Source organism: Anguilla anguilla, chromosome 15 (assembly GCF_013347855.1).
Source record: "Anguilla anguilla isolate fAngAng1 chromosome 15, fAngAng1.pri, whole genome shotgun sequence".
NCBI lineage: Eukaryota > Metazoa > Chordata > Actinopteri > Anguilliformes > Anguillidae > Anguilla > Anguilla anguilla.
This window is the reverse complement of record NC_049215.1, coordinates 18,043,385-18,057,688: the sequence shown is the minus strand read 5'-3', so window position 1 is coordinate 18,057,688 and position 14,304 is coordinate 18,043,385. Positions and strand designations below refer to the sequence as shown.

The following is a 14,304-nucleotide window of genomic DNA, read 5'->3' as shown; positions in this document are numbered from 1 at the left end:
TTCTTGTGCAGTTCGAACTTAGAACTGCATTAATTAGATATTGCATCTGTGCAAAGGTGTCCAAAGACTACAATTAAACTTTTAATGTAATGAATAGTCAGTGTTGGTCACTCTGTCAGTCTCCTCGTTTCTGAAATAGTCAAATATAAATATAAATAATATTTCTAACTGACTGGCAGACAGATAGAAAACCCTTAAACAACAGTACTTGTTTAGATCAAAGCTCAAAACAGAGAGGCAGACAAATTGTCATCAATATGGATACAATCTTCCCAAACTTTATAGGAGTTCCTTAAATTTTCCAAGGCAGGGTAGTCATGGCATAATTAACCCACTTAAAATGACACAAGTCTGGTGGAGGAGAGGATAAGGGAGCTTTTGTTCCCTGCTGTTTTTATGGTGCTGTTGTTCTATGACATCACTTCCTGTGTTGTGTGCCAAGCTGAAGGTGGTACCCTTGTTGGGTGGGGAGACTCCCACAGTTTATATAAAAATGTGAGTCACGCACAGCCGCTGGCTTTCACTCATCCTACCAGGGGCGGGGCCTCCATGTCTACGTGCATATCAGTTAACTCGATCCAGCTGCTGGACTTGGACACCCTGCATACATGATATCTCTCTCCTGTTCATCTGGATCCCGACACTCACTGACATCATGGATTTCCTCTGACCACACGGGGGGGGGGGGGGGGGGGGGGGATTGCTGGTGTAGACCTACTTCTCTTCCATTTTTCCGTTCCATCTTGTACAGTGGCTGGAAAAAGCATGGAATAAACTTAACATAGTTTCTTTTCATGACCCACCACTGTCTCTCCTTTCCAACTGTCAGATGCATATTTTATTTTCTTCTCCATTCCATCTCCATTAACCTCCCCATCCCTCTGCCCACCCCTGCCCCCACCAAGCACAAGTGGAGGCATAGCTTACCCTCTACAAGTCACCCCTGTGCATCATTTCTGCATCAATTACAGGTGCTAAAGTAGCATTTACCAAGAAACCCTTATTGTTTTCTTACCTTTTCCTCCCTCCTAACCCTCCCCCTTCTGATGTGTCCCATCTGCTACTAGAAAACCGTAACAAATGCCAGAGCTCGACGGGTTGAGTTGCCTGCTCTCCCCTTCATAATTTATTACATTATTAAAGTAAAGTGTGATCCAGACTCTGTCCCATCCCCTTTTTTTCAACCAATCTCTTCTCATCTTTTTCCCCAGTCTCCTCTTTTGTTCACACATGCTTCTCTAGATGTTGTTCCTATCGCTCTGCTATTGCTCTCAAACAGGCATAGATTGCACCTCTCTACAAAAGCTCTCCGATAGCCTATAACTATTGTCTACAGTTGGGGATATGGTATATATTTCCATTATATTTCCATGAGATGTTTTCTCAGAATCCATTTAATGATAGATTCAGAGCTTAAATATGGTATTCCACAACTGAAGGCAAGTTGTATTTAGTAGTATGGACAAAGACTACTAAATACAACTTACCTTCAGTTTTGGAATACATACTGGCTAGGCAGAGGTAGAAGTCCATTATGAAATGCTGGATGAAGATTCATAAGAGGTTTAAGGTATCTTAGGAAATATAACTGATTATGTGTCGGACCACCAGTCTGTATCTGCTTGTTTTCTCACATGGACTTGTGGACTCCTCTGCCAAAAAGAGGAAAATTACCTTTTTGTCAAGCCATGTGTGAAACAATTATCCTCATTCCACCACCACAATAATCAAGCTTGATAAAGTAATTAGTTAATTAACCCTAGCCATCTCAGCCCAACATCCTCAGCTGTGGTCTGAGAGAAAACTCAATCCATCGAGCCTGGCATTCCAGAGTGATGCTTTCCCTTAGTTTGTCAGCCTTGAAAAGATTCTCTACATGGGCTGTAGTGGCTAGAAGCATTGAAAAACAGGAAGATGTTTTAGAACACGTGGAAAGAATTCTTCATTGCAAAATGTTTAATGCATTGCACATTTTAGATGTCTGTGGGGGTTTTCCAACCCAACCACCCCTCCCACCCCACATCACTGGTGCTGCAACCACAATGAGGGCATTACAAGTTAAATGCACTGTGTTTGGCAAAAAGTCTTCTGACATATGCTTTTAACATATAATTCACATTGTTTGACACTATTGCAGTCAACCTCCAAGCATTTTTTGATGTCATCCACAATCGAACAATAATTCACAGCAGTTAGGTGTGGTGTATCAGCAAGGCAAGGAAGACTTTAAATCAATTGTGATTGATCAATGGTCATTTGTGATTGTAATGATTCTATTGTACATAAAATTAAAATAATGTTCTGTTTTTAAAGCATTTATATTATTATTATTATTATTAATTTGGCAAGCTACTACCCAGAAACTTGGTGCTGCGGGCCATATAAGGAACACCAGGGCATGCCATAAACACCATCTGAATTGTCATAAAGACTCTGCTGTACGTGCTACGTGCTGTCAAACTGATCATGTTGTACCTCATCTACCTTATATCATACACTAACCTTGTTAGATCTTCTAAATTGTCTGAAAATTACCCTTCAGTAATGTGTGCATCCTGTCATAAAGTGATCCTGCTGTGTCAGATTTGAAGTAAAACTGCAAATGACACTGAAAATGAAGCAGAGGGGAGAGTTTATTGTACGCAGTACAGGAAACTCAGCAGAGTTCATTGCTCCTTATGAAGGGTGAGGCATGCCACAGACTTTCATTCAATCTGGAGTTCATACAATATGCATCTTTCAACCACAGGTGATGCCCATCAACATACAATACTTCAAGCAAGGCCCCACCCTTCACTCAGCAGAAGCTGTAATTATTGTCACTTTCCTGTAATCGTATGGGGCGAGATGAAAAGATGCATCTATAAGAGGCAGAATTATCCAGAATATACAATCAAAGCAATGCAGACATTGGGGAGGAGAAAAATCAGTTTGACTTTGTCCTGAAAACGAATGATAGTTTTTCTGCAGGACAGTGAGCAGACAGGCTGCTGCTGGTGTGAATGCACCATGCAGAGGGCAGCAGGGGGGTGGAGCTGTGGGGGGGTCATTCAGCATGCGCTGCTCCACCCCTCTGGAGTGCAGTCAAACACTACTCCAAATACAGAATAAAATTTTCCTACAAAACACAAAAAAACTTTCATAACCTATACCTTAGCATTTCTCATAAACATCCCTCTTGAGTTTCGTTACTCAAGAGCTGAAAAGAATCAAGAAACAGACTGTTGCAGCACCCTCTAACGGCCATAGAGGTGTAGTGCCAATACCTGCATTGGATCTGTGTGGAGAACAGTCTAAGAAAAAAATCCCATTGAGCTTTAGAGGGTGTGACTTCAGCCAAGTTGACAGTTCAGGAGGTGAAGATTCATGCTCTGATGTTGCTTCAGACAGTGTAAATTTGAGAGCTTACAGCTTATGAAATGGAGCGTCATGCTTTGAGTGAAGCTGAAACGTGTGTCTGGGGGTGGGGGGGTGGTCATGCTGTAATGTAGTACAATATATCGAGATTAAAAAGGAAGGCTTAGCATGTGGTTTTCAGGTTCCTTAAAAACCTACGTTTAGTAATAACTGGAGTGAGAAAATACAATATAATTACAGATGAAATCAAAAGCCCCAGTACATTACAGCTCATACATAAAAGCATGTTCTGGTGGAGTGGTATAACCCACACAAAGGTTTCATTACATACAAGCCATATTTACAGTAAATACACTTTTGCAGATCAGTTCCTCAACAAAGGAATATACAGATCAAAATTATTATTTTTAATTTTTTTTTGCTAAATAAAGCCCTTTTTTAAATTTCGGTTTCGTATAATTCGTTTTATATTGTTTTCTGTAAAGAAGAATCAAAAATAACTGGTGACCAAAACGGCAACTATAGAATAGCACTGAATTTTTTCTAAGATTCTCATTTTATAAGCTCAATTTTTTAAGAAAGAGATTGTCAGTACAGATAGTTAGCTACAGTTCTTGCTGTCCACACAGCAAAGTGTCAGACTTCCAGTGCTGTAAGAACCAGCCCTCTGAAGCCCCTCACCTCCGTTCCCCATAGCAACAGAGACCACTCCCTCCCTTTTCCAGCAGGAAGTAGAGCTATTGGCGCCCAGTCTGTCACTACCTCCTTGGTCCCATGTGTAAATCTGGGAGCTGCTCTTGGGTTTAGGGGATAGGAGACAACACAGGGCATCGGGTCTCCCTGTCAGGAGGGTGGCGTCAGTACACATAGCCATCAGGGAATGAGAGTCCTGTGAGGAACTGCTCCCTGGCGTCTGGCAGAAAGGGGGCGCTGTCGTCGTAGCGGGCGAGGGGAAGGGTGTTGTCCTCGCTGGGTACAGCGTCGGGGTCAGGCTTCATTCTGGGTTTCTGGCTGTCAGCGAGCGTCATAGAGATGAGCGCCTCCGGCTCGCACACAAACTTATAGACATACCTCTCCCCAGCCACCTGAGAAATGCAGACATGGAGAAGGAGAAAGGCATCACTGTACTGCACTGTGTCTCTACTGTGCCGCTAACATCACAGAAACGTCTGTTCATGCTATCTGTAGCTTCTACATGATGTCACAATTAACTCTGCTGTACCTTCTGCATAATGCCCTTCTCATAGTAGTAGCGCAGGGAGCGACTCAGCTTATCGTAGTTCATGGCTGGCCGGTTCTTCTGCAGCCCCCAACGACGGGCCACCTAAAAGACAATAAAGAACAATCGGTAACAGTCTCACACAATCACTTGGCTGCAGACACGTACTCAGTACACAGATACAGATGCAAACACTTTGCAAGTTTTGTGTTCAACAAAAACCAGGAGAAAGACCAAGTCAATTTAAGAGTGAAAGATCAAAAGCACTGACCTCCTCTGGATCAATGAGTTTGAACTCCATGCCTCGGCCAGTCCAGGTGATACAATGGCCATTAGTGGGGTCGTCCAGCAGAGTGACCAGGAACTGCCAGAGCTGTAGAGAGCCCCGCCGCTGGAAGGGGGCGCTGTCACGGTACACACCAGGCTCCTGCTTCACTTTCACTGTGTGGGGAGAGGGAAGCAGAGGAAGACTGTCAGTACTGCGCAGACACAGGACTGAGAATAGCAATAGTAAACAGCAATAGTAAATATCACTGTGCTGATCTGAGGTGGCTGGTACAGCAAGTGTGCTGGCCCGCATTGCATGTGGAACCATCTCAGCACTGATTAAAGTGGTTTTCCGGGTTCAGTTATTGCTGTGTTTTTATTGTGGAAAGCCAGATTAAAGGTCGGCCCAGAAGCCTGAGCAGCAGTAGTTTGGGCAGCCCTGTGTCGCATGTACCTTCCAGCTTCTCAGGAACCACACTGGCGTCGTCATAGTAGGGGGGAGACTCTCTGTCAAAGCCAAAACCTGCAAATGTAAGGGGGGAGGCAAGTCAGAGGATTGTTGGAAAGCATTTTCCCACTGAGAGGCCGTTTCCAACAACAGTAAAAAAAATAAATAAAATAAAATAAGTTACAGGCCCCTTGCATAACTCTGCCTGATGCAAGACATCCTACACAGAAAAACTTAGTGGAATCAGATACAGATCAGATCTGTCCTCTGGATCATGCCCTGCATTGTGTTTTAATCCTTCAGGCCAATCTAAATGTCACAGTAATTATGTTCCCTGTGATATCCAAACCCAGATGAGATCCCTGAATGTATGCATCATTTCCCCGCATTGTGTCACTTACGGTTGTGGCTGCTCTGGTAGAAGTTGGCAGCTCTCCCAAATGAAGATTGACAATTGGGCACTTCTGTAAAACGAGAAAGGACAGACCATCAAGGAGGCGCATGGGGCTTTCTCTGCTCTTCTCACACAACCTCAGTCAGATATTTCAGTCTCAGAGGAATCCTTTTTTCCTTTTGTCTTCAGATTTTACTCCCATTCTATCCCATTCATCAAAAGGTTGAGAGCTTGGACAACTGTATTATGCTCTTAAATCACAGAAGCCTATATTTTCATCACATGCCACACAAATATAACAGCTCACCAAAAGCACATTTTCCTCATACACGCAAGGTTTTTCATGGCCCATTGAATTTTGTTCTTTTTCCTCAGAAGCCCAGTTTATGGCAGAGGCAACGGTGCTTACGCAACATACTCTGATGCAACAGCAGGACTGGAGGGGCCCCAACATCTGGGAGGAGGTGGCTAGCACCCACGCTAACCCCTCAGCATTTCATGCAGACTGCCATAGGACACTGCAAAGGGTTGTACGCACCAATCAGCAGATGTATATCACTGAGGCCACAAGTCCCTCCCCCTTCAGCCTTTTCCAATCAATGGCCTACCAGCTGCCTCTCTGAATCAATGACCTCTCTACCCCCCAACCTCCATCGCCGTTTAACATATAAAAACGCAATCTGGGGCATGCGCACGCCTGTTCATACAAACACACATGTACACACGCACAAGCTCACACACACACACACTCTGGGCCTTTATGCTGACGTGGGTATTTAAAGGCTGTCGAAGGCTAAGCGGATTTAAAGTTACATCACTACTCTATCCACAAAGAAGACTGAAGAGAGAGACCAGAACAAGAGGGGGCAGGTTAATCCACTGTGTGTGTGCCTGTGTGTGCGCGCACACGTGCACGTGTGTGGGTGTGTGTAGGAGGTACGAAGCTTCTATGACCATCTGAACAATTATCATCATTACATAATCATCATTCTCCATCTTAGGCATGGATGTCCTGATTTTCTGTCTCACTTAAACTGAAGTGTGAATTTCCCAAAATAGGTTTACTGCTGGCTTAGTGGTAATGTATGGCAATAGTAGTTGCTATGTCATATACTCTGAGAGAACTCTGTACAGTAAAATAAGGTATGTTATTAATTTCTCCTGCAGGAGCTGACTATTGCTCTCCTCCCCCTTACACAAGTGAAAAGGCCTTCTTTATAAAATGTGCCAATAGCTCTGAGTGCTGTTCATTGAATGTGATATTTGTTATTAATGCTGTTCATTAATTGTGCTAAGAGCTGTTGGGCATTGTGTGCTCTGGTCATCCTTATTTTGGGGCAAATACCTATTCATTAACATGGAGCTGCTCAGCTTCAGCCACAGAGATTGGTTGGCCTTAATGGCTTCATTTATGGGTGTGGCTTTGAGGCCCTGTCCCACCCCTGTGTGTCACTCACCCGAGTCAAAGTAGAACTCCTGGGGCTCCTGTTTGATGTGCGGGGGATGGAAGGCAGTGTGGGGAGGGGCCATGATAGGGGCATTCTGCTTGGCATGGCAGGGCTCCAGCAGCTCCTGTTTAAACCCTCTGGGGGGCACGGGCACAAGGGGCTCTGACATTTGGCGATGATAGGGTGGTCGGCCATCACGGGCCGCAGCGTGGGGCGGTGCCTGCGTCGAGAAGGCGGAGCACCTCGGTGTCTCGGAGGGAGGGTATGCCAGACAGGGCTCTGAGAGTTGTCTGTGGAACCTGGGGGAGGAATTTTTCCATTTCAGTCTCATTAATCCCACACATTTTATCCACTGGAAACAAAAGCATTATGGGGAAAAATATGTAGCTTTGTGGGGGTTTTGTGGCACACCGATGGGTTTCCCAGCCAAACAAAATAATCCAGTTGATCTCCATTCAAAGGCAGCAACAAGCCCCCCATATGAGAGTCTCATCCCAGCACTTCAATGATGAAAGCTTAGAGCACGTTTCTGAGCAGATCCTTAAAAAAGCTGGTGGGTAGGTCTACTCACCTGTGCTCATTTCTATAGGCTGTAGCTAGGCGACTGAGTGGTGGGCAGGGCACTGCAAAGGACGGGGTCTTGCTGTTCGGGGGGAGGGCCCTCTGGCTGTTCCCAGAGGTTGGAGCCTCATTCAACCTGTGGAGGGGACAATGTGCCAGGGGCTGGGCAAGACCCGTGGGAGGGGTCCGGTCATGGAGTGGGTGCATGCCTGCCATGTGGGAGGGGCCAGGTGTCAAGCCAGGTGTGGAGGGTGAAGCCAATGGCCTAAACCCAATGGCTGGTTTTGTGTCATAGGCACTGCAAAGACAAGAATGGGGATACGTTGTAACAGGTAGCCAAGACAACATCTCACCATCTCATTGGTGCACAGTGGGAAAAATTTCAACATAATTTCTATGGTTGACCATCTGTCTGCTGTCTGAACTGAACGTGGCAAAATGGTGTAGCTGGTAATAGTTACAATAAATAGAGTGACTAGGATACAGAGAGACAGTGTATGAATGCTTCTAAATAATCACGAATTGCAGGGTTTGTTCCAGGACGCACCTGTAACTGTAGAGACACATCTCTCCAAAGGGTGTGGATGCCTGGTCCCGCCCACAGGGGGACAGGTCATCTGAGGGGCTCAGCTCTCGCTTGATCTTGGTGGACGGGGGACCATGCAGAACTGCTGCAGAAACAAATGAAGGAGCATGTGTATTCAGAGCCACACAGTCAGTGTGGGATTCAGACTTCTTGCACACTATGAGAGGCTCCTCTAGATAATTCTGCATGACCAAATGGCCTACACTGCAAGGATGGGCACAGTACTACCAAACTGTGGCAGTATTAGTGCTAAAGAGTACTGTATGTAGCAGAAGCCACCAACAGGTGGCTACAGTAACTTGCCTATAAACCCACACCTCGTACAAATACACATCCATCTTTACGGAAAAGTGTGGAAAACCTGGGGGAGCTGCAATCAGGATGATCTGTGGGTGGGGTGAGGGCAGACTCCTCCCCAGCAGCTTATGTGCATGCAAGCGTGAGATGAGATTAGAGGCTGCACTCATGTGATGCCCTACAGGGGATTGTCAAGAGGCCAATTCACCTCAGAATGGGGGGAAAAAAACTCTCCAGATACAGAAGAACGATGTGTGCGGTTTTGCGCAAGTACATGAGCATGTCTGTTCAAGCAAGTGAGTATGTGCATGTCGGTAAGTGAGTGCGCGTGTGCTTGCGTGGTAGCAGAGTGGTTTTGAGGTCTTGCATTAGAACTGCAGATGGCTGCATTGACAACTGATCCGCAATAAGAGGCAGCATCAGGACGAGGCACGTTCCCATTAGCCCGTGCAGGTCGGATCAGTTCATAAATGCACTCACAGAAAACAAACAAAGGCTCTTCACCAGCACACACACTACGGCAGCAGCACAGCCGTGCCACTACCACACTCAGGGCAGAGGGGTTTACTGTGCAGGCCTCCTTCTGAAGAGGGAAATGTTTGTGTGGCTTCCCTGCAGCTAAACTAACTTCTCCAGCAAATCAGTGCTCTAGTCTCAGCGCAGCTGCTGTTCAAATCTCTGAAATCCCACCACAGAAACCATTTCTCAGCATGCCACTTGAAACATTGTCTTCCCCTGCATGCACATGGGGCTATTTCTGCAGACATGCTGCAGTTAAATATGCATACATGCATGCACGCAGACACACACTCATGTGGACCCACCCCACCACCTCCTGGTGGAGTCCTTGACACTAAAAACTGGCTCACCCCACTTCCCGGGGCGATATAGCTCAGGAGGTAAGACCGATTGTCTGGCAGTCGGAGGGTTGCCGGTTCAAACCCCGCCCTGGGCATGTCGAAGTGTCCTTGAGCAAGACACCTAACCCCTAACTCCTAACTGCTCTGGCGAATGAGAGGCATCAATTGTAAAGCGCTTTGGATAAAAGCGCTATATAAATGCAGTCCATTTTACCATTTACCATTCCCAATCCACCCCCCCTCCACCCAGCTCCCCATTGTTTAAATAATACAGTGAAGGATCCAAGGTACTCACGGTTCTCCAACTGGAAATCTGGGACAAACTGTTCGTCATCAGGCACCAGGGCTGTGGAGACCAAAGTGATGCAAATAAGAGAAGCATCCTATCAGGCTGTGGTATTTTTACCCCAACACACTGTGTCCACAGTGTAGTCAAAACTGCGTGCACTCTGTAATCAAAACTAGTGGGCAATAACTCACAGCACCAGCAGCCAGCTCTCCACAGTTTTACCACTTTCAGAGAAAGTGTACTGATCCCAACTAAGCTGAGACATTGTCAGTCCCTGGCCACTGGCCTGCTGACCTGATTCAAAGCTAAACAGCTTTTTGGAGGACACCTAGGGCCTGCCATTTTGTATTTAAGAATGTACCTCTCACTGAAGCATGAAAGTTATAAAGCCACTTGGAGAAAGTCAGAAATCTGAGTCCCAAAGGGTGTTCAACTGGCATTCAAAGCAGGCATGCTGAACCACTGGCGCTTATGTGGTAGATTTAGAAATGCTTTGCCAGGAAATATTATTTCCTCTTTCAGAAAAACTGTGGGTGGCTTTTCTGAAGGAGTCTACAGAGTTTGTACTTTTACAGTGTGGGCTGCATTTTTGCCTATAAATAAATAACGCACAGATATCCACAAGTCATCAGCATGGATGCTTATTTATAATGTACTCCATTGTTTAGAGAAAGTAAAAATAGTGTAAACACCAGGGTCAGGTTTAACATTAAGCCAACCTCCCACCCTTCATATACTCTCTACAGACTTTTAATTGAATTGAACTTCTAATTGAATTGGGTCATGCTTAATCAGGAGTGTTTTTCAGATATGATCTCCTTTAAAAAAGCATGCTCTTTAAAATGCATGCAACGTTCAAAATAAAATATTTAAGGATTTTATGGGGATAACTACTGAAATTAATCCTAGTTTTCTTAACGAAAAAAACATCTTGCAAGAACTGCTTGATCATTTAAAGCATGATGCTGAGGACAGAAGGCCAGCGCTGGACAGACATGGCCCAACCATGGATTTTCTAATGCCTATGCTAAAACAGAATGAACCCCTTGACAACCCCCATCCAATTAATTCAACCATTCCACATCTTTTCCATTGTATAGATTAGAGATTAGAGATTTTTTAAAAGACAGCTCACAATGTGTGGATGATAAAAAACTGAATATTCAAGAGATGAGGGAGGGGAAGAGGTTGGTTGTAACAACACATCAAGTCTAAACCGCACAAATCTGTACTATAAAAATCACTGCACTCAATGATGTCTGCAAAGAGCTCACCTTCTGCGATCCACACTTCCTGCAGCTGACTCAGGTCCTGGAAGAGCTCTACAGATGGGAGAATGGGAGGGAACAACAAATTACTGTGATGCATTATGATTATCATTGTAATCAACAGATAAAATAAACATACATGTACAATACACTCAAATACAAACAGTGAAGACATGTTAAACATAAGAAATAGTATTCATACTTTAATACTTCAATGCACTGCTCAGAATAAGTATTTGAGAGACAGCTTTGAACAGTATAAATATATTAAACACTATTGCGTCTTGGAAAGCGAATAAATCAGACTGCAAGCAAAGGTGCATTCAAGATGCCAGTTTTCTGCCTTGAATGCTATGCTTACTGTAAATGATTTGCAACTATCTTTGAGGCATTGTTGTGCCCTGTCTTGTGGGTGCGCAAGGGGTGTATCCACATAGGAGTAATATATTTAAAAATCACCATCACAACATACACAGTTGGTATAACCAGCAGCCATGGTAACAGTACTCTGTAGCCAGACATTCAATAAACACCATTTCAATTTAGAAAAATTGCTTTACAACAATCATTGCAGTACAGAAATGATTGTGGGCACTGATGAGGTCATGGGTCTGGCATGGAAAGATATCACAAGCACAGTTAATGGGTTGGGTTTTGTCTACAGGGGGCCAGGTCCATCATGAGAATGGCTGATTGAGCGTAAATAGGTGTGATTACCCTCTGTGTCCTGAGCGAGGTCAATGTCTACACACTTTCTTTTTCTATCACTGATTGGTCTGCAGCACATCTCCTCCACAGAAGAGGTCTCCTACAAAAATGACAGAGGGAGATAAGCATTATTATGCTTTCCCCCCAGACAAAATAAAAGGTTAGAGAGAGTATCACTGATATCACACACATTCAACAAGGTTCAGCCAAACAACACTTAGAATTGCTTCATATAATGAGCCATTAAGAACAGATATGCTAAAGAATCAAGCAGTATTTAATAACCTGTGTTCTGTCAGATGTACATATTACTTGCATCGAGTGTGGGGAAGAAAGGAACATACACCAATAGTTACATTATGGGGAGGACTGAAATAAAACCCACAATAAGACTTACACTGTGGGAAGCAAGATTAGGACCTAAACTAATACTTACACTTACACTGGAGGGCAAAAAGGGGACTTGTTGGTCATAGAATCCATCCATGGTGCCTTGTCCTCTGTGCTTCCCAGAGGGGATCTTGCTGAGGTCAGCCTGTTCTTTCTGCAGAATGTAGAGAAATGCCGCATGTGAGAGCAAATTCCCACTTTCTAAATGCCAGCCAGAAATCTGCATTTCATTCCACATGGGCAAAGCTGGCTTCGGACACGGTTCACAAGCGGTGATTCGGCGCGTGAGCCATAACACCATCTGCTGTCCCTTGCAACAGTCGCAAGCATCTCGAACCCAGCGGGCAATTACCTGGCAGACACAACCCTTCAATAGGGACAGCTATCCAACTGTATACTATGTGCTTACACATCTAGTTATAAACGCAGAACAGACTGTACAGGGGAAATGTTATTAGTCTCTTTTTTTTCGTTTTTTATTGCCATCGGATGTCTACAGGATACAGCCAAATGCAATACAAGCATAAATACGTACGAGGACTTTGATCACTTTAAAACAGCACAGTAAACAGTTTGTGAGTATGTGCGAGTAGATGCGAACTGAAAATGTACGCCGAAGTCAATGCATACTCCATCGACTTGTGACACTTTGGTGTTGCCCTTGGTGGTGATGCATTACAGAACATAAATATAATCGAACCTACAAACAAACTAGAATCCATCCATCTGCTTCTTTCATATAGAAATCGCATAATCTTCAATAAGAACTACATTAACGAATACAGTAGCTCAACTTGATCACGAGTTGGTCATCCCACATCAGCAATACTCTTAAATATGAGACAATTAGACGGGGGGGGGGGGGGGGGGGGGGGATCTAGTGCTGAATTAAACATATAAAGCTATAGTAATAAAACAATTTAGAATAAGAACCAGTTACAGCGTAGCCCATTCACCGAACTTGCACTTCAAGTTAAGAAGTCGTAACTGAGAAGAAACCCTTCAATAGGGACTATAAATTAGCCTATAAAAACTAACCTCTGTTAAATTCCTAGTGTAATTAAACTTTTCCTGAGCAAGACTCAATTTGGCTGTTTGTTTGAACAATAAATAAAATCTCGGGTTGTATCAGAGGTCGTAATTTAAGCACAGTAAAGCGTTACAATTTATGGAAAACAACTTCTGTTCAAAGAAGGGGGAGAAACCACAACTCCGTCCCATCCGTCACTTGTTTTTCTCAATGAAGTGAAACTCGATCCCTGGGAGGAGAAAAAAATCTACCTCCATTCATAAATCAGAAGCAGACAAAGCTTCTACTGAACTCGTTGATTATATACAAAGTAAATATATGCACGATAGATTACATAAAACACCGTCCAATGCATTCTTCCTAAAATACAAAAAACACTGCAATTTAACGCAAAGAAGCAGAAAATGGTTGCCAAAGTAGCGTACATGTTCACCTAGAGAAAATGGCGTTCGCTTTAGCTGAATGCTGATGGTTGCTAAAATTTACAGCTGCAAGTTGGTCAACTTGATCAATGTCGGCATATTGTTTCACGAGGATTTACGGATTTAGAACACAGATTATTTTCACAAAACAAGACTCACCCCGCAGGTCTTTGTGTGTTCTCTGAGTCTATTGCGAAAACGGAATGTTCATAAATTCCAGAGAAAATCAACACGAAGTCTCTGCTCACTGATGAGCTAATGTGTTTATTCCTACACTCCAATTCTCCTTTCTCCGGTTGGCTTAACTGACCACACTTCGACTCCTCAAATACTGAATGAGCTTTTGTCAATGAAGTGCGGGGTTTTCCCTAAGGCTAGTGAGCCATGCTTTTTGCGCTCTCATTGGCTTACAGTTAATAATATTCAAATTATTAACCAATGGATGTTTGGAACCTACTGACTCGTGCCTTAATCGCTAGAAGACCAATCACGACGTTGATTTTGCATACTTTTATCGTGACTGGTTTCATTCAGAAATATGTCCCCAAGCATAGCGCACACACAGGCTTTAAAGGGCAAGGCGTCCATGTAATTTTAATACAGTACATTATTTGTGTTTGATGCGATTAAAGTGTCGTTCTGTTTAGATTTATTACAAATTAAAATTACCAAAAATTTTGAAGACAAACACAACTAAACAAAAACGTACATTAAGGGTTTTGACTCATAGCACACCTCGTTGTGAATTGTCAAGTCCTCT

At 43.9% G+C, this 14,304-nt stretch overlaps 1 protein-coding gene across 3 annotated transcripts; it reads right to left on the bottom strand.

The window, feature by feature from the left end:
- Window positions 1-2,615: 2,615 nt before the first annotated feature.
- LOC118214651 (ETS translocation variant 5-like) lies at window positions 2,616-13,899 on the bottom strand. 3 transcript variants are annotated; one of them, XM_035394782.1, is made up of 13 exons: window positions 13,704-13,899; window positions 12,139-12,246; window positions 11,712-11,802; window positions 11,001-11,048; window positions 9,733-9,783; window positions 8,242-8,362; window positions 7,705-7,992; window positions 7,143-7,432; window positions 5,693-5,755; window positions 5,298-5,366; window positions 4,848-5,017; window positions 4,580-4,681; window positions 2,616-4,442 (listed from the first exon to the last, which is right to left on the bottom strand). In XM_035394782.1, the coding sequence occupies exons 2-13, from the start codon at window positions 12,187-12,189 to the stop codon at window positions 4,215-4,217; spliced, it is 1,572 nt and encodes a 523-aa protein (XP_035250673.1). In that variant the 5' UTR covers window positions 12,190-12,246; window positions 13,704-13,899; the 3' UTR covers window positions 2,616-4,214. The 3 variants fall into 3 exon arrangements, with proteins under 3 accessions (XP_035250673.1, XP_035250674.1, XP_035250672.1); XM_035394783.1 differs by having other exon boundaries at window positions 8,242-8,365; window positions 12,145-12,246; XM_035394781.1 differs by having other exon boundaries at window positions 8,242-8,365; window positions 13,704-13,898.
- Between the last annotated feature and the right edge of the window lie 405 nt (window positions 13,900-14,304).